The following is a 24,297-nucleotide window of genomic DNA, read 5'->3' on the forward strand; positions in this document are numbered from 1 at the left end:
AACTGAACAGCTGTATTCTCAACCACTCGGCACCGCTGGAGCTTCGACTAGCTGCTGTACAAGCCTACAGACGCATCCCATGTGACGGTCAAGTAGGTAACATAGACAATATGTAAGAAGCATATGGGTCAGTCATAAGTGGAATGCTGATAGTTCTCAACAAAATCATGTTGTTCAGTGTAGAAATTCTGTCATAAGTGTCATAAACTTTCAGTCAATACCGCATTTGTGTTTGTAAGTAGGAGAGGAGATATTTTATCACTGCAAAATATGGCATCCTGTCAAGTGAAATTAACTTAAGTTGATATGTGTAATATTTCTTTAGTGGCAGTTCAAAGGATGTGGTGGCTGGCTTCACATGACTCAGAGGAAGCATGTGCTAGCCTTTACCCTCCCAGCGCTGTTGGTGTTGTGTGAATGGGGAGACCTGGCTACTGGGTGGAATTGGACAGGACCAAATTGGGAAAGAAAAAATGGCAAAAAAGCCCCTCCTGACTTCAGTTTTGATGGGTTCACAGCTGATGATGACCAGAGAAAAAAATGGGTTTGTGCAATTAGGAGGGACCATGGTACAAACTGGCATACCGAGAGGAAGGAACAGTAGCTTCGTGTCAGCATTTCCCCCCTGCTGACTAACGTTCTCACACTTTAAAGTTGGTGCTGTTCCCTGTTCTGTTTCAATGGAACAGTTGTCAAGTTCTCACTCCGGCATTTGAGAAAGTAAGTGCTGGGCAAGGTGTAGATTTTGTCCCCTGGACCAATAAAGCAGCCCCCCTGACAGAATGTGTGCCTGGTTAGCTTTTTGCCAACTAGCTTCTTGTTAGCAAGCTAGTTCATCTCTAGCTAACATGGCTAATCTTGCTTTTTGGTTATAGTTAGTTTAACCTATCCATCGTTTTATCACTCTGTGGACGTTAGCTGACATTAGCTGATAGCTGTGAAGGGATTCTTCCATGAAGAATTTGCATAATTTGTCCAGCTTGGACGCCCACATTGCTGCGTATTTGGTGTTTGTGGACACATCCTCGAATTGCAATCTTGGCAATGAAGTGACAAACATTTCCATGATGAGCTGAAGTGATACGAACATAAGGCAAAAGTGGAATTTGTTTTACCCAGTAGTTACATACTTCCTTGTAAAAAAGGCCTATTTATTCTGGTGCTTTTACCTGTCTTTGCCCAGCAAAGTGCACAGTAATACCACTAACGCTTTGACCAGCGTTCACTCCTCTGTTTTCTTAGCAAAATAGCCTATATCACAGCAAGATATGCTGATTTTGGAGTGTAGCATCAGATTATAACTGATTGGTGACAGATTTGATGGTAGGGTTTACACAGGGTAGATAGGACAGCTTTTCTGTAGTGACCGCTCCATTGAAGACAGCTGTCTCACTTACTTTAAATTAGCTGACCAGAATGACCATGACTTTTTTGATGGGTAGGGTCCAATGTTAGTCTTGTTGTCCACGAGACAGCAGGCCAACAACACAGTAATGCTGTCTTTCTTCAGAGAGGAGTCCTTGCTTGGGCCTACCAGCAGCGTCAAGAGGATGTGGAGGTCAGAATCGCTGCGTATCAGCAACTCATGAAGTGTCCTGACCAGGAGGTGTTCAGGATTGTCAGGGATACCTTACGCAGTGAGACGTCCACCCAAGGTAAGACATGTTTGGTGTCTGAAGCTTGCTTCTTTAGTTTTGCGCTGGAGCTGTGAGACTACTGTAGCTTACATGCTAGCAATTAGCATTGTGCACTTGTGACTATAAGCAACAAGATGTCTAAGAGAGGTATGGTTCCTTTAATGCTTTGTCCCAAAACACCCTCTTCCATCACCGAATCCTGTATAAATTCAGTCGGGTCCTTCGTCTGGAGCCACCTTTTCAACCTTCAGAAGACAGAAGACCCTCTGAAGAAAGATCTAATGGAGTCTCTGCCACATGACATCATCAGTAGAGACTTTGAGGCTGAACCATGGAAGTACTCTTCATTCGTGGACTTTACAACAGATGCTGGTACGTTTTGAGTCACTCTGTCAATAGTTTGGAAGTGAGCTACCATGACTTTGTTTCGTCCATGACTTTTTTGTATTCTCTCATGTGTTTGCAAGGACCGGGCATCGCCAACATTGAAGGAGCCTTGGTTTTCTCACCTAAATCCTTTCTGCCACGCTCTACCATGGCCAACGTGACGGTTCACCTCTTGGGCAGATCATTTAATCTCTTGGAGGTGGGAAAAATAACACGTTCTTCTTTCTTCTGAATGGTTTAGTGCATCCCAAGGGGAGATAGTTAGAATTGCCACTCACTAGACTGTTGTGTTGCATTCAGGTTGCGCTCAGGATGGAAAACGCAGAGCCTTTTCTCTGGAGCATGTTTTGAAGGTCATCGTGCCTCTCCTGTTGAGAAGCCTGCTGGTCAAACACAATCTACATCACGTGGGATGAAAAGGAATAAGAGAAGTGAGGAGAGGTGGCCAGACCAGCAAGAAAGAGTGGTTCCGAATGACGACTGCAAGTCCAACATCTTGAGTCCCCTCAAAGCTGAGGTGAATTGCCAGATTTGGTGGTATTCTGACATGATGTTATGTTTTGATTGGATTGTGTGGTACACACAATTATTTTTTTGGTTTGCCTTGATATATAAATATATATACATACATACATATATATATACATACTGCTGTGAGAGCGAAACCTCACATCTCCATTTTTGTCATTTTTGAGTTTGTGACATTATTATTTTTTTCTGTTTTTTAGGGAACCAAAATAATGTAGCATTATTTGTGGCTGACCTAAAATCGTGCCTTGCGTTCTGTTATGTAAACTTATTATCTGAAGTTCAATAAACATTATATAAACAAATCCAGAGTTCATATGCGCTAAGAAATCTGATTACTGAGCTAAAATCCAGCTCTCTTTATCAGATTTCTAATCAGATTTCTACACCTTACTCCGATCTAAGAAATCAGAGTGTGCTGTTTACATGACCATTTGGATAATCAGATAACTGCAGAAATCAGATTATGATCGGATTATTAAGTGCATGCAAACACACTCACTGTGAGTTAGGAGAACTTGGATGAACTCTGGTGCCCTCAAGTTAAACATTGTTGAAGTAAGTTGGCTTAAAGTTTTAAGCTGACCTCACTTTTCATTACATATGCTTGAAATGCTGCTTTTCGATTATCATGTATAAATTTAGTTAATTATGAACATACAGGCAATCCCAGTGTCCAGTGTGTGGTGATTTAGCTAATGTTGTCCACGTTGGACATAAGTAAACCATGTTTTGGGCTTAAGTCCACAGGGCAGAGGGAAAGGCAGGGTAAGTTCCGATGTTGGTTGAACGTGAAGATGTTCGGCAATGACCTTACCTTCATGACCTGCAACGATCTCCTTGACCAGCTCAGAGAGCTGTCACTCAGAATGGCTGGAGTCACTGTGAAGCTGTTACAGGTGAGAGAATCTCTTCAACTGACCATATATAGGCTCTTGTAACAATGCAAAGAGTATTTGAGGAGTTCATGTGCAAAAAAACGATAAACGGCATTATTTAAGAAAACGAGCTGACTGTGGTCAGTTATTCTTAACACATACTGCATTCTGGATCTTAGATTTTGTCACAAAAGCCTTTATTGTTCATTTTCAAAGCATTGGAAGTTCATGTTTTACAGAACCCGATAAATCCGTTTAGCAAATCAGCGCAGTATTCGGATCAGGTGACAAAACACTGTTTCAGGCAGTATCTCAAAAGCCTCCCTTCCCCCTACAAAGTGCACTACGTAGGTCTTAAAATAACAGCTACTGCATCTAAACAGAGCACAGTGTGTCTAACAAAGAGCCACTTTGGATTCAGCCATTTGGGCACAAGTCATACTGGAGATAAAGTGCAATATTTGGGTGTTTAAGCCAAAATTTCATAACACACATAGTGCATTAAATAGGGAGCAGTGAGCCGTTTGACATTCATCCTTAGGATTTTCCAAGAATGATGTTACAGACTTTTAACATTGCCCATTAATGGGCTGTTTTGTTGCAATTCTCAGCACTTTACCTGATTGTCTTATATTAAATATTGCACTTAAAAGAAACTTCTGTCTATTACATTGTAATGTAGGAGGCAGTGAGGCTGGATGCAAGTGCAAGTTGCTTTTATTTACATCAGATTTAATAGAGTCCAGAAACGGAGTAGCAGAGGTTCGTAGAACAGACAAATCCATGATGAAACAAAACAGAACTAAACTAGAAACAAAACCTACAACAAGTTCAGTGAAACAGGCAACAGATTAACAGAGACAATGCAAGACTAAGAGACTGAGCAAACAGAGGGGTGTAAATACGCTGAGAGGAAACAAGAAACACCTGGGACTAATGATTTGGCGAGACTACAGACTACAGGCAGGTGGAGCAGATAACAAAAGGGCAGGACCAGTGAAGAGACACAGACCAGGACAGCAACAAAAGCACATGGCACAAGAAAACAAAACCACATGACAGACATAAACAAAACCACATGGCACTGGGAAACAAGAAAACCAGGGATAAAACAGAGAAAGACAAGGACAGAGCAAGACAGGACGTTACATACACAGTGTTGTGTAACTCTGAAACATGAAATGACCATTGGAGTTATCTACTTTTGCCAAAAAACTGAAGTTAAATAAATAAATAAAAAAAAACAATAAAGTAAAATTTTGTAAGTTTTCTGTATTTTATTGAGTTGTTTGATTGATATTACCTGGAATGAACACTAAAAAAGAAAAAAAATATGATTTATGAAAATTCATTAAAATGGAGATATCTGTTTTTTGCAACTGACCTCTTCATTTGATTGTGGACTGAACACTGAACCTTTGAAGCTTGTAGTGGTGTTTGTGCTCCAGAACTAATCATCAGACCTCAATACCTGACCTCACTAGAGCTCTTGTGACTGAATGTCATCAAATCCTCTCAGCAATGTTCCATCACAATCATTCGTGATTCGTTTCCCAGATTACATCACTGACCATCTCTATGTAATCTCTTCTGCATCTCAGGGTCAGGAGGTTAAGGTGAACCACAGAGCGATTGTGCTGGCAGAAGAGCTGGTGTTACCATCGCTTTCAGGGTTGCCCATCAAACTGAGTGTCAACATGTCTTCATTCTACTCTCTCTGGGTGAAGGGCACTGCCAACTTTAAAGACTGGTCTCAGTTCTCTTTGGCCGGTTACATAAAACCAAAGTAAGCACTATGTCCCACATAGTGACCGTACAGCAATAAACCATGACGCTTAGAGCTAGGCCATTATTTTGTGACATAAATGTCTAAACTCAGTCAAAAAATGTGAAAAACACCAGTAAAAAAAGCTCATTTCTGGTGCCTCTATGGGGTTTCTAATAGTATGTTAGCACTAAGCTAATGCACATGAACCTTTTTGGTAGTTCTAGATTGAAAAGACATTTGAAGCTTATAAAAACGTTCCATATGTTCTATTTTAGGCTCAAAAAACCTCTTAAAAACACTCTTAAAAAACATCATCAAGGGTTCCTCAGTAAAGAAAATGGTTCTATTTGGAACCATGAGTTCTATATAGTTCGCATGGTGAAGTCGTTCTTCAGATTGACCGAGAATGTGTTAGATATGGTTCTATATAGAACCTTTTTTAAAATGGTTCCATATAGCACCAAAAAGAGTTCTTTTACTGTTACAAGCTTGACATTGTAACAACAGAAGAACCCTTTTTGGTGCTATATAGAACCATTTTCAAAAATATATAACACATCTGAAGAACCATTTCACCGTGCAAAGAACCATTTACGCATGAAATCATTCTAAATAGAGCTCATGGTTCTAAATAGGACCACTGCCTTCACTGAAGAACCCTTGAAGAACAGTCTTTTTTAAGAGTATACACCAGACTGAAACCTGGTTTACCCTACGACTCATGTTCACAGTCAGTGACGTATCTAGAACTTCAAGAAGGCCTAGAGTTTAGAACATTGTAATCAACACGTGATTGGTCGATTCCACTGTCACTTCCTAATTATGTTGGTAGTCAATCTAATATGTAAGGCCTTCTGCTCAGCTCCTGAAGTCCTAACCAATGGGATAGCTAGCCTGGCTGTATCTATCTAGATACCACAGGGGAAAAACCTGATTGGACAACTTTCTGTTGGGCATGTCAAGATTTTAACCCATTTATTTCCAACCAAAACCAAACAATGAATGAAATGGTAGAGTTAGGAAGATAGCTTGTGTCATATATTCATGCAACACTTTACACAAGTAAAGTATAAAAGTCAATTGCCATGGTCAATTAATTAATAAGGGAGTCAAGACTTTACTTTCTTTGGGGGAGGCCTTAATTAGAGGCAGGGGGGTCATTACCTTCCCAAACACCCCCTTAATTTGCAGCAATGTATTGCTGAATGATCTGCTTGACTCTCTTGTTCTTATCCTCACATCCAGCGCATTTGTTGGCATCTCAGCCAGAATGGGAGTGGACGGAGCGTTCGGTCGAGTGGGGCTGGAGTGGGCGACCCAAGTTCGAACCTCCACGAGCTTAGACGGAGGTGTATATGTGCACAATGGGCAAAGTCTAAAGATGGTCCTCAACACACCTGAAGATGTTATGGATATTGTGTCTTTTAGGTCAGAAATGATTCTTTTTTTTGTTGTTGGAACAAAACCTCGTATCTTCAAAATGGTAACTTTACAGGAGAAGGAAAAAACATACTTTATTTTTAATGTAAGTCAAAGAAACCAGACTTCTTTCCAAGTCATTTTGGGCTGTTTCTTTTGGTCCATTCATCATGAAATTTACACACGAAGTAAAGGTCAACAGGCATTTTCAAATTATGATAAAAACTGGAAAAATGACACAATGGACATACAAGGCTTTGTTCCGACCACAGCGATATGCAATACTGTATGCAATACGCTTTGTTTATTTAATTTCCAGTCAAAACAGCCATTAAGTACAAGTTATTCATTTTTCGCTGTTAGAAAACAGCAGAAAACATATAGTTAACAGAAAATCACAGCCTCAACTACTATGTAATATAAAGAAGTTTGAAGAAATCTGAAGTTTTTCAAAAAATCTGAAGTTCAGTCTTAGAAGTTGGTTGCATTTTCTGCTTCCTATAATCCAAGTAATCCCAATTAGAAGTTTAGACTCATCAGTCCAGAAAACCACATCTTAGATGTCCAGTTTCACCATTTTGGTGCAGTTTTTTCTACATTTTATCTATTTCCTTTTCTCAGTGAGGTTCTTCTTGACAGCTACACATCCTTTCAGACCCATAGCGCTGAGTCGTCTTCTCACAGTGGAAGGATGGACAGAAACACCTGTGGATGTTTTCAGATCTGAAGCAGCTTGATTTTCTCCTCTCTCTCAGAGATGAAAGCTTTAAGTGCTGTTTATCTGATGGGGGCAGTTTTGATGGTCCTGTTTTTTTTCTTACACTGAAACTGAATCACTTGTTTTTAATGGCTGTTTTGACTGAAAATGAAATCAATGAAAGTGGAATATCTTACATGTATGTGTTAAAAATTTAAAAAATGCAAATCGTAAGATGTTGTCTTACAGAATCTAAGCTCAATGCACTTTCTGAAACAGCTCCAGAATGTATCGTGTTAGTGGAGAGAGCAAAGAGGAACTCACAGCCTCAAGGAACCTCAAAGAGAAGACCACCTGCACGCCTAAAACATGTACAATCAAGATGTTACAGTATCAGTTACAATAGAATGATTTTTTAAAGAAGACAAATACAGTGAAATACTGTTTTTTTATGCCTCAGGGTCGAAGCTGTTTGGATGGCAGTTGTGCTCTGATGTCACGTACCCTGTGTCACTGATGGGAAGAGGTTTTCCGCCCGCTGGCCCGGTGCTCTTTACTCTGAGGTTTCAGAAACTGGACAGAGGCCTTCAGAAGTACCTCCTAGAGGCAGCTTATGCATTTACTGTTCAGGTAAGCTTTGTCCAGTCACATTAGCTCGGTTTCCATCCACTTCAGGTCCATTTTGCAAGCGATAAAATGAAAAGCCAGCAGCTTTTTTTCATCAAATTCACAGATAGCAATAAAAACATTATATTTAATGAGATTATTATGTGAGCAAAACTCCTGCCACAAAAATAAAACTGCTTTGCAATACGTCAAATAAAAAAATTTACATCAAGAATTTCACAAACTTTCTTTGTTCTGTTCAGCTTTTCCAAACCGGTAACAATAACAAAAATATGAGTAGAATAAAGAAAACTGAATAATATTATATATAATAATAATATAATAGGCCTCAATTAGTATTAGTGCCTCAATGAATGACTCTATTCACCACAGTTAAGGTGAGTCTATATTACAGAAACCTGAAATTTCCTCACTATTTTGAAATAAAGGAGTTTGAAGTAGTATGTAAAGTAGTATGTAAGTATGTAAGTAGTATGTAAACCATGAACACTTAGCGTTGATCAAAGGGTTCCTTGCATGGTAAAATGGTTCTTCAGATTGATGAAGAATGTGTTGTATACAGTTCCATACAGAACCTTTTTGAAAAGCGTTCTATATTTCTTCTTTGTATAGTTCTTCATTGTCATGATGTCAGGCTTGTAATAATAGAAGAACCCTTTTTGGTGCTGTATAGAACCCTTTTTTAAAAAAGGTTAGATATAGAACCATATACAACACATTCTCCACCAATCTGAAGAACAATTTCACCATGCAGAGAACCATTTAAGCATGCAAATCGCTCTTTAAGTGTTTATGGTTCTATATAGAACCACTTTCTTTACTAAAGAACCACCTTTGCTGTTTTTGTTGGAGAACCGAACCCATGCTCGCCTGTTACCTGCAGCTGCTCTTGTATATGTTTGTTAGAAGGGCTCCTGGATGCCACTGGAAGCCAATCTGCTCCTTTTCCTCGGCGCACCTCAGTCCACCATCCCTCGAGATGTATCCCTGGACTTCAGCCTCAGTCCTCGGAGGCTGATTCTGAAAATAACCCACCCTCTGAAAAGCATCCTCGTTCAAGGTTGAACTGATGAAGCTGTGAATGCATCAGAAATATTGTGCATATATCAGATATACAGACAGATACACTGTGAATGTATCAGAATGAGGCTGATATTTCTCATCTTCTCTGTTCATTTCCACAGGGCAGCTTCATGAGCTGAATGGTCACTGGTCAGGGAGAGCAGAGTTGCTAGTCGATGATAGCTACCATTATTACCTCAAGGTACTATGATTGTATATTCAGAACTGTCTATCCCAGACACGAAGGGTTATTATTCAGTAACTACAGGGACTTCAATGCAAACTGGCCGAGCTATTCTTAGGCCATTCTTAAAGTGTAATAAAACTTTGGGCCCACCAGTGGACCCTGGCCATTTAAGGGGTTAAATGATAATTCCACAATTTATTTCAAACATTTTAGCATAAATAAATAGGTAAGACGTGAACAAAGTCATTTAGAGTGGTTTGGTGTGAAATACTCTTTTGTAGAAAAAAGTACAGAGTCAGAGTTGTTCACAGTGGTAATGACAGGAACCAGACGTCCACCTCTAAAAGCTCCCTCGCAGAAAGTTATAATATAAAATGGTTATAAATGCCACCACAATCACTATCAACATATAAAAATTGGTAGTTTTGGACAGTAAATAAAATGGCTATATTTGTAGGGTGAACATTACAACCCCTGGTTCCTGTCACCACCACTGTATTGTAGAAGTCTTAGCTGATAGGTTTCTCTGTAATACCAGCTAAACACTAACTTTGTTTATATCTTGATGATTGAATTATTCAGAAATTTTAAAACGCTTGTGACATTCCCTTCTAAGACATCCTGTGGCCCTATGCTAATTCTGTCAGTGGGCCCAAGACCAGCTCTGTTTATCGTACCAGGGGCGCATATATAAGAGCATTTAACAATGAAGTTCAACCCTCAACTAGAGGAAAATGATTTTTTTTCAGTTTGACATGCTCCAGAGAAGAAGTAAGGCTGAGTAAAATGAACAGATAAAGTTTTCTATTAGCTCATTATGTCTGTGATCATATTGTAAGTCATAAAGGTGACCTTAGATACAACGGACAGCAAAGCTCCATGTAAAACTACTGCTCTAATAAGTGTCTGTCAATCTAAGCATATTTTCCAGTTGTCTTTACTTTTATCCCATTCAAAGTCATGCCAGTGGGCCCCTCTGGTTTCTCAGGCTCTGGGCTGCAGCCTCTAAAGAGGCCTTGTCTATGACATTCACCAGACTGAAGCTTTATATGAAGTATATTATTCTTCTCAGACTTAATATTCTATTACCTCTTTTTCCTCTGTGTTTCAGGGATTGATGGAGACGCTGAGTCTTCCGTCAGAGACGAGAGCCCACTACCAACTGGAGGCCAAAGTGGCAGCAGATGGGCGTCCAGTCATACTCTCTGTTAATGTAACACAGGGGCTAAGCAGGAAGATCGGTGTATCTGCTAAGCTGCGAAATGTCTTCAGTAAAGACGCTTCCTTCTCAGGCAAGAGCTTTAGAAATGAACCAATTTTGATCATTACCAGTGCAACTGTCTAAGCCAGGGGTCAGTAAAGGTCAAAGGGCCGGTGTGGCTGCAGGTTTTCATTCCTTTCAAGATCCCACTTGTTTAATCAGTTGGTCTCAGCAACTTAGTATCTCAGAATAATGACTTAGTATCTCAAAATAATGATGTAGTATCTCAAAATAATGATTAGCATTTCAAAATAATGACTTAGCATCTCAAAATAATGACTTACTATCTCAAAACAATGACTTAGTATCTCAGAATAATGATTTAGTATCTCAAACTAATAACTTAGTATCTCAAAATAATGACCTGGCATTTCAAAATAATGACTTAGTAACTCAAAATAATGACTTACTACCTCAAAATAATGACGTAGCATCTGAAAATAATGACTTAGTATCTCAGAATAATGATTTAGAATTTCAAAATAATGACGCAGCATCTCAAAGTAATGACTTAGCATTTTAACACAATGACTTAGCATCTCAGAATAATGACTCAGGTTCTCAAAATAATGTCTTAGAATTTCAAAATAATGACTTAGTATCTCAAAATAATTAGAATGAGTTCATATAGTTGAATCAGCACATCAGGACCCACCGCTGGCTGCCTCAGCCTCATCATTTGAAGTGCTACAGTTGAGGAAAAAGGTTTTCATGTTGTTATTCTCAGATTTATCTTCCTTGGAGGTATTATTAACAGACTTACTATGAACTCCTAATTAAGTAAAAGTTTAGAAAACATCAGCTCATCGTTTGGGTTGTCGTGACCTAAAGTTAGTAACATTGAGCCAGTCTTGATGCTGAGTCAGATTAGCCAGCTACACTAGCTAACATTAACAGTTAACATTGATGGAATGGATGTTATCTTGGTTTAATACATGTTTTCTTTATTTAATAGCTGTTTTCTTTTATATTCTTCACTCGAAGATGTACATGTAAGCAAATCTCCGATAATATCAAAAGATGTTGTTTGCGACTTCATCCACAGTGCAGCTGGAGCGGAGGCAGGACGATGTCCGGCGGCAGTACTCTGTGGACGCGGGGCTTCTGTTGCCTAGCTTACTAAGCACCAGGATCCTTGGACTTGTTGAACACAGTGGGCCAGAGTGGAGCTCCGGTCTGAGGATCAGATACGGTGTGCCAGGTGAGAGATCTAATCAAGCAGCAGTACTGCTTAGAACGAGTGGAGAGAAATGCATCAACTGCAGTCTTGTTCTCTCCAGACGACTCACACAATATGCACGAGTGTCACATGTCTCAGAACCTGAGGGACGAGATTGAGCCTGCCGAGAACCGCTACAGCATGAGAGCAGAGCATGAGCTCCAGTGCTCCCACATCACCTTCCTAAACCACAAGGTAAAAGCAGCAGAGAACGGAAGTCTGGAGAGGCCATGAGCTGTTGTTATAATTTTCTGGATTGTTTTCTTGCGATAACAAGTTAATTCTCTTGTGATTTTAAGGTAACAACTTTATTATCTTGAGATCACAAGATAATTAACTCATTATCTCAATAAAACAACTTTGTTATCTCAAAATAACAAGATAATTAACTCGTTATCTCAAGAAAACAACTGCGTTAACTTGAGATCACAAAATAATTAACTCACTATTTCAAGACAACAACTTTGTTGTTTCAAAATAACAAGATAACTCGTTATCTCAAGAAAACAACTTTGTTATCTCAAAATAACAAGATAATTAACTCATTATCTCAGTAAAACAACTTTGTTATCTCAAAATAACAAGAAAATTAACTCGTTATCTCAAGAAAACAACTGTGTTAACTTGAGATCACAAAATAATTAACTCTATTTCAAGACAACAACTTTGTTGTTTCAAAATAACAAGATAATTAACTTGTTATCTCAATAAAACAACTTTGTCATCTCAAAATAACAAGATAATTAACTTTATCTTGAGATCACAAGATAACAAACTGATTTTCCCAAGAAAACAACTTTGTTATTTTGAGATCACAAAATAATTAACTGGTTTTCTCAAGAAAACAACTTCATCTTGAGATCACAAGATAATCAACTCATTATCTCTCACAAAATAATTAACTCATTATCTCAAGAAAACAACTTTGTTATTTTGAGTTCACAAAATAATTAACTGGTTTTCTCAAGAAAACAACTTCATCTTGAGATCACAAGATAATCAACTCATTATCTCTCACAAAATAATTAACTCATTATCTCAAGAAAACAACTTTGTTATCTTGGGATCACAAGATAATTGACTTTGTTATCTCAAAAAGAAACAACTTTGTTATTTTGAGATCACAAGATAATTAACTCGTTATCTCAAGAGATCTTGCGATAATAAGTTAATTATCTTGTGATCTTAAGATAACAACTTTTGTTATCTCAAGATAACAAGATAATTGACTTGTTATTTCAAGATAACAATCCAGAAAATTATCACTGCCTCATGGCTCCTCTGGACTTCCATAGTATACTGTGCCTCAGCACATTTGTACTGTGTCACTGCACTAATCTGAGAATGAATGTAGATACAAACCTTTTTATGTTCAGGTCTTTATCTTGAATTTTATTTTGGCAAATTAAGTGAATATTATTTCCAAAATCACCGACTTTCACCTTCAGATTGATTCATCAAGATCTATGCAGATTTACACCCATAGTGAGTATGGAGTGTCACTTCATCACTGTTATTCTCAATTACAGATACAGCTCAGGCATGAAAGGAGTCCAGTTCACATCCAGTCCTCACTCGACCTGAGCTATGGCAAGCACTGGAACCAGGGCAGCAACAAACAGAGAGTCCTCCTGAGTCAGTCTATCAGGAACCAGTCTGGAGAGAGTCTCACCAGTTATGCTCTTGAGGTGCAGCCTTTTTTAATGTGATTTATAATCAAACATCAGCTTAGTTGCCTCATGCTGAACTAATATCTCCATCTAAAGATTAAAATAAAGATGATTTGGTTCAGTTCTAGCATAACGTGATTGACTGAGGCTGTGCTCACATTACCAGGTTAAAGGGAAATCAGCTTTTTGCCTTAATGTGATGCAAATCCAGTGTTTTCAGAGGATGCAAAAATCTGAGAATGCACACAGAATATGTTTAAATATGCATAAGAATCACACTCAAAAATGACCATTTAGTAACTAGAATTGCATAGCAATGATAAATCCTACACATTGTTTAGTGCTTTCCACAGCCAGGCACATGGACATGGACAGATATGTCCCCAAATTGCTGTTTATCATAACCAGTTTTCTGTTTATGACATACATAAAGGTCACAGTAGCCTTATGTACTGCCTGTTTCAGAGAACGTTGAGCATGTGAAAAGCCAAATTGAACTGTTTAATGACACATGTTTGTACTACAGATCTACAGGGGTCACCTACGAACACAAATATGACTCATCAAGGCATGTGAACTGTAACCGAGCAAAGCCTCGTAGTGTGAACCTAACCTGAGATGACTGAGTCTGAAAGGAATGAACAGTAGGGAATGATGTTTACAGCTCTGTCTTCATTCTCCAGTTCAGCCTGCGAATCCCAGAGAAAGGACTGAACTACAGGACTCAGCTCCTACACTCCCACCTGAAAAGAAGGAAAACCGAGAGCAGCACCCACCTAAAGGTCAATTATAATGACCAGATTCCCCTGGTGGCTGGGCTTCACTGGAAAGATATGTCTGCAAAATCATCCTTAAGGAAATGGGAAGGTACAGATTTACCTCTTCAAAGGCATCACAATGTAAAATTGGGATAAAGGTGTTAAAGAAAGCCCAAAAGCTTTCATTGAGGCCTTTTCTTTCACCATACCTACAGGCTCCTTCAACATGGACACACCTTGGGTTTATGTCTACATGGCTCACAAGCTAACTCAGCCTCAGCACGGCACCACGCAGTTCACCTCCGAGATTACCACCCGCAAGTGGGTTACCATTCGCAACTTGATGCTGGAGGGGCTCTACAAGGAGAGGAACAGAGACAGAGAGGGGCACTTACACATTTTCACACCTACGGTCACCTATCTAAAGGTATATGGTGTCATCTAATCATAGCCTGCTCAAAGCTTGTTCCTTCCAATACAGTCAGCTGTAAGTTATAACAGCTGTACAGCACTCATACAGAACCCATATAAAAATGAATGTAAAATTGTAAATACTCTACAACTTCATATTCAAGCTCAATTAAGACAGTTTAGATGTGTCCAGAAGTTTTGGCCTAATTGTCCGAACACAGTCTGACAGCTGTCCAAACCTGAGCACCAAGATTTGAATCTGAAACTGACTATAGCCTGGCAAAAGTCCGAACCAGCCTGTAATCACCTTAAGCACAGAATAATCTGATATTTCTGATATTTCTAATGATAGAATTAGTTAAACAAGTGCATGTTGACTAAAATAGCTGTCATTAAATCATGGAAAATTTAAAAAATATAAAATATTTTTATTGAAAATTGTGTGATTGTGAGAGTGAATGTATATGTCTGTCTGTCTGCCCTGCGATGGACTGGCGACACTGCCTTCCACCCAGTGACTGCTGGGATAGGCTCCAGCTCCCATCTGCAACCCAGAAGGATATGTGGTTTAAAAGATTGTGTGTATTATCGAAAATTAAGCTTAAACTGGGACATGGCTGCTCAAGTACCTTTTGAAACTCTAATCTTGAGGAACCTTAACAAGAAATGGTTATAAATAAATAAGTACAGTATATTATGTATCATTTAATAACTTATTGTTTCAGAAAAAAAAGCTTAAAATATATCAAATAAAATATCCAAAACACCTCCTGGTGTCTGGTTTGGAATACTTTATTTTTTACTTTGTAGGTTATTATTGAAAAATTCCAATCTGTTGAACTGGTTGGAATTCAAAGTAGATGATTCAGAGTAGCTGATTAGCAGCAGTGCTAGGGGAGTGACATGCTTATGTGATGGCTTCTCTCCAGGTTGGTGGCTGGGGAATGCTGGGGAAGCGTAGAGTTAATGCCTCCTGCTCCATCAGCACAGCTTGGACACCAGCCTTGAGGTGGGAGATCTCACTGGGCAACGGAAAACAACTGAAGACTCTGGACATGAGCACCAGCTATGGCAAGCAGCACCTTAAAATCTCAGCAAGCCTCAACACCCTAGAAAAGGTAGAGTTAAGAAAACTGAGAATCTCTCATTCTGATATAAACCACAAAACCACAACCACAACCAAAGATCAGTGTAGCCAAATGAGATACCCTGTACAGTACCAGTTACAATTTAGTCACACTTAAAATATTTTTCAAAATCTTCCACATTTGGGTGTAAAGGCTTATGCTTACATGCTTGAGATTAGTTCCTTAGACAATATGTGAACACAGAATTTGACGCTTATGTATGAATTTACAAATCCCATTTCCGGAAAAGGAATTAAATAAATTTGTGAAATTCAATAAAACAAGAATCTATGATTTGTTCATTCTCTTGATCCTTTTTACTAATGTTTTGGCTGACCAACCTGATAGTATTTTGTAAATATAAGCTAATTTTGAATTTGATGCCTGCAATACACTCAAAAAAAGTTGGGACAGGGGCAAAATAAGAGTGAAAAGTTTGTAGAATATTGAAGTTAAACTGTTTTGAAACATTCAACAATAAGCAGGTGAATCAGTAACAGGTGATGGTATCATGACTGAGTATAAAAGGATAATCAAGCAAAGATGGGTCGTAGCTCACTTCTTTGAGCCAAACTTTGAGAGAATTTTCAAACAGATCAAAAAGAACATTTCTCAACACAAGATTGCAAATAATTTATATCTTTCACCATCCACCATACATAATATTGTGAAAAGATTTCAGAGAAATCTCAGTCCTAGGACAAGGCTTGAAACCTTGAATGTGCGTGACCTTCGAGCCCTCAGGTGGCACTGCATGAGAAACTGTCATGCTACTGGGTTAAATATGGCCACATGGGCTCAGGAGTACTTCAGAAAACTGTTGTCACTTAAAACAGTCCAGTGTTGCATCAAGAAATGCAACTTGAAACACTATTACGCAAGGAGAAAGCCATACATCAATTCTACACAGAAACGCTGCCGAGTTCTCTGGGCCCGAGCTCATCTCAGATGGTGGAAATGTGTGCTGTCAGTCCACATTTCGGCTTGTTTTTGAGAAAAACAGAAGGCAGGTTCTCCATACCTCCATTCTCAAGACCAAGGTGCAAAAGTCAACATCTGTCATGATATGGGGTGCATCAGTGCCTACGGCATGGGTGACCTGCATATGTTTGAAGGTACCATAGACACAGAGGCGTGTATCTTTTCCTGGGAAGTCCATGGTTATTTTAACAAAACAATGCCAGGCCTCATTCTGCACATGCTACAACAGCATGGCTTCGTAAACAGAGTGCGTGCTTGACTGGCCTGCCTGCTGTCCAGATCTGTCTCCTATTGAACATGTATGGCGTATGATGACGAGAAGAATCAGACAATGATGACCACAGACTGTTGAGCAGCTGAAGTCTTGAATCAAGCAAGAATGGGCAAAAATTCCAGTTGATAAGCTGCAGCAATTAGTTTCATCAGTTACCCAATAGTTAAAAAGTGTAATTAAAAGAAAAGGTCATGTGACGCAGTGGTAAACATGCCTCTGTCCCAACTTTTTCAAGTGTGTTGCAAGCATCAAATTCTAAATTTGTTTATATTTACAAAATGCAATTAAGTTGGTCAGTGAAAACATTGGAAATCTTTTCTTTGTACTCACAGATTTTTTTATTGCATTTTACAAAAGGTCCCAGTTGTTCTGGAAGTGGGGTTTGTATTTTCAAAACAAAAAATGTTACATTTTCAAAAAGTTTTTGAAATGAAATTTGAAAAAAAGTTTCTGTAGTTCTAACCAGCAAGTTCTCTGCCTATGTGGAGTTTTTCAAACCTGTGGAAAAAGCGTCCCAGGCTGCTCTTCATGAAGCTGCTTCGACAAACCTAGACCAAAGCAAGGAAGGCACTACTTATGTAAACATTTTCATTGAACACTTTTTGTAACTCCATAATTCCATGTGTTATGTCATAATTCTGATGTGGAAAATAGTGAAAACAAAGAAAGACTCACTGCCAGCACTGTATATGTTTTGCCACCCTGACCTTTTTTATGTCCTTTTTTGTTACAGAAGCTGAAAAAGAACGAGGTGATGATGAATATGACCTTCTCAGAGCTAAACAGTCCTTATCTAGAGCTGGAGATAGGAGGAAGAGTGGAAGAAATGAGGAAGGACAGGAATTTGTATCAAAAAAGATGGGTGCTCCACTTCAGGTCAGTCTGGAAAACGTTATTATGCTTCTTATATTTATTGTTTTCTTACTTGATGCTGACTTTTACAGTGATGACAATAAAAGTAAAGATTCAATTGATCATGGAAATGGCAACATTACCAGGAAAAATGGAGATGGAGATTGAATGTATACTGTTTAGAGCTGTTTGTATTCCGTTCAACAGGCAGCCGTTTAAGTTCCTCCCTGAAAGTCTACTCTTACAGGAGACTTTCACTATTGACCTACATAAGGGAGTCTACATTCTTGAGTCCAAGTCACTGCTTCAAGACAACAGAAAAGCCATTCACGTACTGACCCTGGGCTATCGACCCCAGCACCCATATGTGAGTTCAGAAAGGCTAAGCATTATTTTTTGCATTAATTCTTGTGGTTGCTGCTATAGTCCCCTGCCGGAAGGTACATTTTTGTTGTAAACTGACCAAACGGCAAATTACCTTGATAGCCTCAAATATTCACATACAATTTTTGAGCATTCGTGTCAAATACCATACCTTCATACAATAACCTAATTATTGGACCGGCATGTGGTTGGAAATTCTTCTTGTAGTTTGTAGAATTGTTAACTCTGTCTTTGAAGGCACTTTAGAAAACACCATGTTATGTGTTCGTTATTAGGTGTGTTCCTCCTTGATTCATTCTTTTAACTTGGAAAATGTCCCCCAAGACTCTGAGATTTGCATCAGTCTCCATAGTAATCAGGTAGGTTGAAGAAGTTATAGTAGCTTTTGGACATATTCTATTGTAAAAAAAGAAACAATTTTCCAAAAATATTGGACAGATTAGCTAGAAAAATCCATAATTAAAGAAATTAACATCACTTCATATTTGGAGATACAGAAAACAAGTTTTGATTTTACCCCTTAAGTAGCCAGGGCCTGCCAGAAGACCCAAAATTACACACGTCTATAACCTAAGAATAGCTCAATCAGTTTTGATTGAAGTTCCTGTAGTTACTGAATAATAAGCCTTGGTATGTAATAAGCCTGGGATTTTAAGGGGTTAAACAGTGTTGATCGATAAAAGTGATATAATTTAACAAGTGACACATAGAATTAACATTTTTGTCATAGAATTTCAATAGAATTGAAATAAATCATTTTTTCTTATGTGGAAAAAGTGAGTACACCCCTACCAAAATCACTACGTTACACGTCAAATTGAAATCAGGTGCACCTAATCAGGTGCTAATGATTACAACACTGTTAGAGAATATCCTGTTTTATTTAAACCTCAGATCTGGTTTGCTCTTTGTCATTGGAGTCTGTGGTATCATCATATCTAGTGAAAAAAAAGAGCTGTTGCTGTCAAAGTGTATGAATCTACCATTAGAAAAAGACAAATTTGATCTACATGGGCATTTAGGCAAGGACCAGTACTTTTGGAACAGTGTGCTATGGACAGATGAGTTGCAGATAGAGCTGTTTGGCCACCATACCAGAACCAATTTTTGGCAAAAACCAAAGCATTTGATCAGAAGTAACTCAAACAGACCGTAAAGCATGGTGGTGGTAGTGTTATGGTTTGGGGCTCCGTTGCTGCCTAAGGGCCAACTTGCAGTAATGGAATTGACTATGAATTCTCTTTCATACCAGAGAGTGTTTGAGGAGAATGTGAGACCATCTGTAAAGAAAAATGAAGCTAAAGAAGTAGACCTTCCAACAGGATAATGATCCCAAACATACAAGTAAATCCACCAAGGAATAGTCCAAAGGAAGTTATGGAATGGCCTAGTCTAAGCCCAGATCTGAATCCCATTGAAATGCTGCTGGGGAGGGTTTGAAACAGGCTGTACATGCGAAGCCCCCCCAAACAAAAAAGTCAAATTTTAATTGTTTTTGTCTATGCACGCTGTTTAACTGAAGATCAAATACTGATATGTCCATATGTGTCTAAAAAGAGAAATATTTCATGGGGTGTACTTACTTCTTCACATGACTGTATACTGGTGGGACTAGCTGGAATTTTCTGAAGGAAACATTCCTTTTCAACACCACCTGATCTCTTCTTGCAGACTGTGCAGGAGCTGCAGGGGAGGATGTTGACTGCTAAGAGAGAGAAGTTTGGAGTTCTTGGACAGGTCCAACTTCATGGTCAACAAGGTATCACAATCAAAGTCAGCCTCACTCAGTTGCTTCAGGTAAACCGAAGGATATACTTCTTCTTTCCCTTTCAGCAGCTGTTCCAAATGGTTTAGAAGTCTAATTTAGAATTTTGAGTTTTACAGAATTTTATAAGGAGCGTCAAGAGTCTCAGTGTATCTATACCGTCATGCTAGTTAAACTCAGGAAGTCTCGACTAAACATTTTTACCCCGTTAGGCTTTATTTTACCAGAGATCCACCACAGTGAGGGGTTGGATAGTCTGTGATATGAGCCAAATATTATTGCACACTATCAATTTTCAGCTTGGTTCATTTTCTGTTGACATACTATATAACAAGCTTTTCCTCCCAAATGTAACAGTAGTGAGAGGAAAAAAGACAAATTTTGATCCATCAATTATGCATTAATATTGTAGTAAAGAGGAGAATTCTATAGTCAGTGTTACAAATTATATATTACATACACCGATCAGTGTATGGTGGTGTGTTAGTGTGTGTTGTGCTGGTCTGAGTGGATCAGACACAGCAGTGCTGCTGGAGTTTTTAAACACCTCAGTGTCACTGCTGGACTGAGAATAGTCCACCATCCAAAAATATCCAGCCAACAGCGTCCTCTGGGCAGCATCCTGTGACCACTGATGAAGAACTAGAGGATGACCAACACAAACTGTGCAGCAGCAGATGAGCTATCGTCTCTGACTTTACATCTAAGGTGGACTGACAAGGTAGGAGCGTCTAATAGAGTGGACAGTGAATGGACACTGTTTAAAAACTCCAGCAGCACTGCTGTGTCTGATCCACTTGTACCAGCACAGCACACACTAACACACCACCACCACGTCAGTGTTACTGCAGTGCTGAGAATGATCCACCACCCAAATAGTGGGGGTCCTGACCACTGAAGAACAGGGTAAAAGGGGGCTAAGAAAGTATGCAGAGAAACAGATGGACTACAGTCTGTAACTGTAGAACTACAAAGTGCACCTATATAGTAAGTGGAGCTGTTAAAATGGACAATGAGCGTAGAAACATGGAGGTGGTCATAATGTTATGCCTGATCGATGTATATCCAATGGTAAGATGTATAATCTGTCAAATAGCGGTCACCTCTTATCATTTGTCATGTTGCCAGTTTACTTTCTATTGCTGAGTATGCGTGCGATTAATTGATGCTGCCACCAGGCTTGTTTTAGCCTGTATATCCCATTTACTGGACTCTGGTTTAAATCCATGTCAGCTCCTACGTATTAAGAGTTTTTGTCTGTCTTCTCTTAACTGCCTGAATGCCAGTAACTGACTACTGCCAATTCCATTCCAGTTGAAGTTTCCAGCAACAGTAAGCCTAGATGTGGACTTATTGAGAAGCCACAGGAGAAGCAAGGAGTTTGAATACATCGCAAAGGGAAAAGTGACCATTGATGATAAAGACTATAATGTAAAAACCTACACATCAACATGTCAGCATTAAAAAAATATATGTTTTTCTGTAGGTCACTAGGCCAAACATGACAAATGTGTGTTAATTAATATTTCTGTTTCAGGCATATTTAAGAATAGAGAGATCTAATGGAAATTTCAGCAGTTCAATATATTTGGGGTCCAATGGAAAGAAGATTGCTACACTGGATGTCTCTTTAGCTAATGCTATGCGAATGGGCGTTCATTTTCTCAACTTCGACGTAAGCTTTCAGCAGACTGTTTTTCCAGTGGTCACTACAGATGGCCACCTCCATCTCAGTGCAAATTCATCCTCAGATAGGTAATTTTTTGTGAATTTGGCCTTGTGATTTTCTGAACTTATCTCTTTTTCATTGTTTTGGGAAACTCGTTACTGCAAAAATCTAATTTACCGTTTTTTTCTTACTCCAAATGTAGTTGATCAGTCAAGACTAGGGATGCATAGATACTGATACTGGTATCAGGTATCAGCCCAATAACATACTCGTACTCATAAAAATGCATTGATATAAACATGTGATACCACGTGATACTATAGCTGCGTCCCTATTCAGGGGATGCAGCCTTCGAAGGCTACATAGACCCACAAAGGCTGAACCGAAATGAGACGGTCTGCTCTACGGCGGATTTCCTGTTTGTGTCACGCTGTTCCCGCCCATACCGTTGCGTCACGAAACACTGCTCCTGTCAAGTTCTTTTAAAGTTCTTTAAAGATGAAGCCAGAAACTTTTTAGAGCTGGAAATGCTTCTCTCTGTCTGCTCCTTGCTCGCTAAAACAAAATGAAGCGTTAGCGTAAGTTTTGCTTCGGACCACATTGGCTTTTTTTAACATTTGTATTGTTAGTTATTTGACTCGGTTTAAACCCAATACCTACATTTAACAGGTAGCGCAATCGGCCTTCATATGTAGCCTCTGAAGGATGCAGCCCCTGAAATGGGACACCTTGTGTATACTGCCACGACGACTCAAACGGCAGTGACGTCTCGGCAGTTGGACACAAAGTTGTTGGTCACTTTAAACATCCTGCCTCAGCATAATTCCACTAGAAAATACACAGTGCGATTTTAGCCCATTTTAAACACACACACACACAATCACAACCACTTCCCCAGTACGATGAACACATACATGCTAGCAAAATGAAGGAAAATGGCTTGAGAAGACATTCAGCTACAGCTCAACCAGCCAAACGACTCCAACTAGATGTAAAACTAGACAGGTGAGCTGTTCAGATTTGGTTCCTGCTGTTGCTGTGCTACAGAGACTGCTGAAGAGACAGATGAGGATCAAAACTATGAAACTTACTTTACTGACAGCTGTACAGAAGTGCTTTTCTGATGTGGAAAAAAAACACTGTCCAAGGTAACCAATGTAGCACAGATAGCTAATGCACATCAAATAAAATCAGCAAGACTTGAATGATTTATTCATTAAGGTGCATTGCACTCATTCACACTAACAACTACTTAATTCTAAGTAAGTTGCTGAGTATGTGTGAGTATCGGCAAGTAATAAAAAATGTACTCATCCTGGGTCTGAAAAAAATGGCGTCAGTGCATCCCAAGTCAAGACATGCCATTTTGTGTCTGAATATTTGCTTCTTATGTTTTGCGCTGGAGCTACAAGGATAGTGCAGTTAGAAAGTAATGGACATGAATATCCCACTGCAAACTGGATGCCGAAGTCATAATACACTTGCCTTGAACAGTGATAAGTAACTGAGTAATCTCTAATAGACTTACTGTTGTGGCTTCTGGCACTACTTATAGTTTTGTCCATTAACTATGATGCTGATCAACAGGGTATAAGTTTCCATTACTTGTTAGTTACATTAGCATTGCAGCTCCAGTTCAGAAATAAAAGCAAACTTTAGACATCAAACATGTCTGGACTGATCAGCTGCATTTTGGGACAAGGGGAGGCTTGTTTAAATGATATATTTTGCCAGACTAACTCTTTAATTTGTATTAATTTATATCTCAATATTTTCCTTTGTCTCTTACATCTCTCACGCTCTCTCTTTCTCTCAGTCTCGTTGTCCTGTGTGCGCTGGGAAGGAGAGAGGAGATATTTCGGGCCCAGCTGAGCGGAGCTGTAGTGCAAAACCCTGGGTTATTGTTGTGTTTGTCAGGGAACCTAAGTATCTCTCTGATCGGCTACTCCCTCCTGCCACACACCTCCAGCCTTGCAGGGCTTTTGAACCAATCGGACAGTCTCACTGAAGGTAGGCAATGATGCGAAGCATACGAAAGTACAGTACTATGTCTTAAGCCAACTGAGAAAAGCTGTTTATCTGGGACAGTAAGTGTAAATTTGCTTAGAAAAGTATTCGAATAAATACAAATAAGTCCTTTTAGGAATGTCTGTCCACTTGAAAGCCATCTTGGCAACGCCGCCGGGCAGTTATTTATATATGCAAGAACATACTCTTTTTCTCTCTACTCTGTGAATAGGGAGAGGCCTTTAAGACTGAAACCAAAAGCCATATTAATGTTTAAAATACATATTTGAAATCACTGATAAAATCTGACAAAAACAGCATGAATAGTTTGTTGCATTTGGGAAAAAAAAAACACACAAAAAATGGGATTTTTCAGCTTGTTTTGGCTTCTGTGCTTGTGCATATCTCCATGACAAGGGGAGCTTTTCCTGCTTCTAGCTTAAACGGTAAACAGACACCATGTTAAGCGTCACAAGGTTTCCCATTGATATTTTAATCAGTGACCGTCTCCTCCTTTATAATGTGTATATGTGTAAGCGCCAAAAATAATGCAAACTTTTCCAAAGTGTTAAAAAGTGCACATAACCATAAATCAGTATTAGCCCTGGTAAATTGTAATAGGTTCTTCATTATAATAAACTCCTCCCAGTATTTTGCTTTTGAGAGGGAACCTCCCATAAATGCATACGCAATTAGGCAAAAGCCCTTATGAAGTTCCGTCAAGTCGGT

General features: G+C 39.0%; 1 protein-coding gene across 1 annotated transcript in view; it reads left to right on the forward strand.

Moving 5' to 3' along the window:
- The first annotated feature begins 2,222 nt into the window (after positions 1 to 2,222).
- Positions 2,223 to 24,297, forward strand: part of LOC118825423 — a 35,149-nt gene continuing 13,074 nt past the window's right edge. The window contains exons 1-22 of the mRNA XM_036596008.1: positions 2,223 to 2,541; positions 3,296 to 3,451; positions 5,032 to 5,216; positions 6,444 to 6,626; positions 7,594 to 7,685; positions 7,775 to 7,944; positions 8,848 to 9,001; positions 9,126 to 9,205; positions 10,302 to 10,482; positions 11,497 to 11,652; positions 11,732 to 11,865; positions 13,200 to 13,358; positions 14,024 to 14,207; positions 14,314 to 14,525; positions 15,439 to 15,627; positions 17,625 to 17,767; positions 17,951 to 18,110; positions 18,403 to 18,486; positions 19,799 to 19,924; positions 21,207 to 21,323; positions 21,430 to 21,647; positions 23,378 to 23,571. Of these exons, the coding sequence (XP_036451901.1) occupies positions 2,437 to 2,541; positions 3,296 to 3,451; positions 5,032 to 5,216; positions 6,444 to 6,626; positions 7,594 to 7,685; positions 7,775 to 7,944; positions 8,848 to 9,001; positions 9,126 to 9,205; positions 10,302 to 10,482; positions 11,497 to 11,652; positions 11,732 to 11,865; positions 13,200 to 13,358; positions 14,024 to 14,207; positions 14,314 to 14,525; positions 15,439 to 15,627; positions 17,625 to 17,767; positions 17,951 to 18,110; positions 18,403 to 18,486; positions 19,799 to 19,924; positions 21,207 to 21,323; positions 21,430 to 21,647; positions 23,378 to 23,571 (3,382 nt within the window). The 5' untranslated portion in view covers positions 2,223 to 2,436. The remainder of the gene's footprint in view (positions 2,542 to 3,295; positions 3,452 to 5,031; positions 5,217 to 6,443; positions 6,627 to 7,593; positions 7,686 to 7,774; positions 7,945 to 8,847; positions 9,002 to 9,125; positions 9,206 to 10,301; positions 10,483 to 11,496; positions 11,653 to 11,731; positions 11,866 to 13,199; positions 13,359 to 14,023; positions 14,208 to 14,313; positions 14,526 to 15,438; positions 15,628 to 17,624; positions 17,768 to 17,950; positions 18,111 to 18,402; positions 18,487 to 19,798; positions 19,925 to 21,206; positions 21,324 to 21,429; positions 21,648 to 23,377; positions 23,572 to 24,297) is intronic.

Source organism: Colossoma macropomum, unplaced genomic scaffold (genome assembly GCF_904425465.1).
Source record: "Colossoma macropomum unplaced genomic scaffold, Colossoma_macropomum, whole genome shotgun sequence".
NCBI classification, from domain to species: Eukaryota; Metazoa; Chordata; class Actinopteri; order Characiformes; family Serrasalmidae; genus Colossoma; species Colossoma macropomum.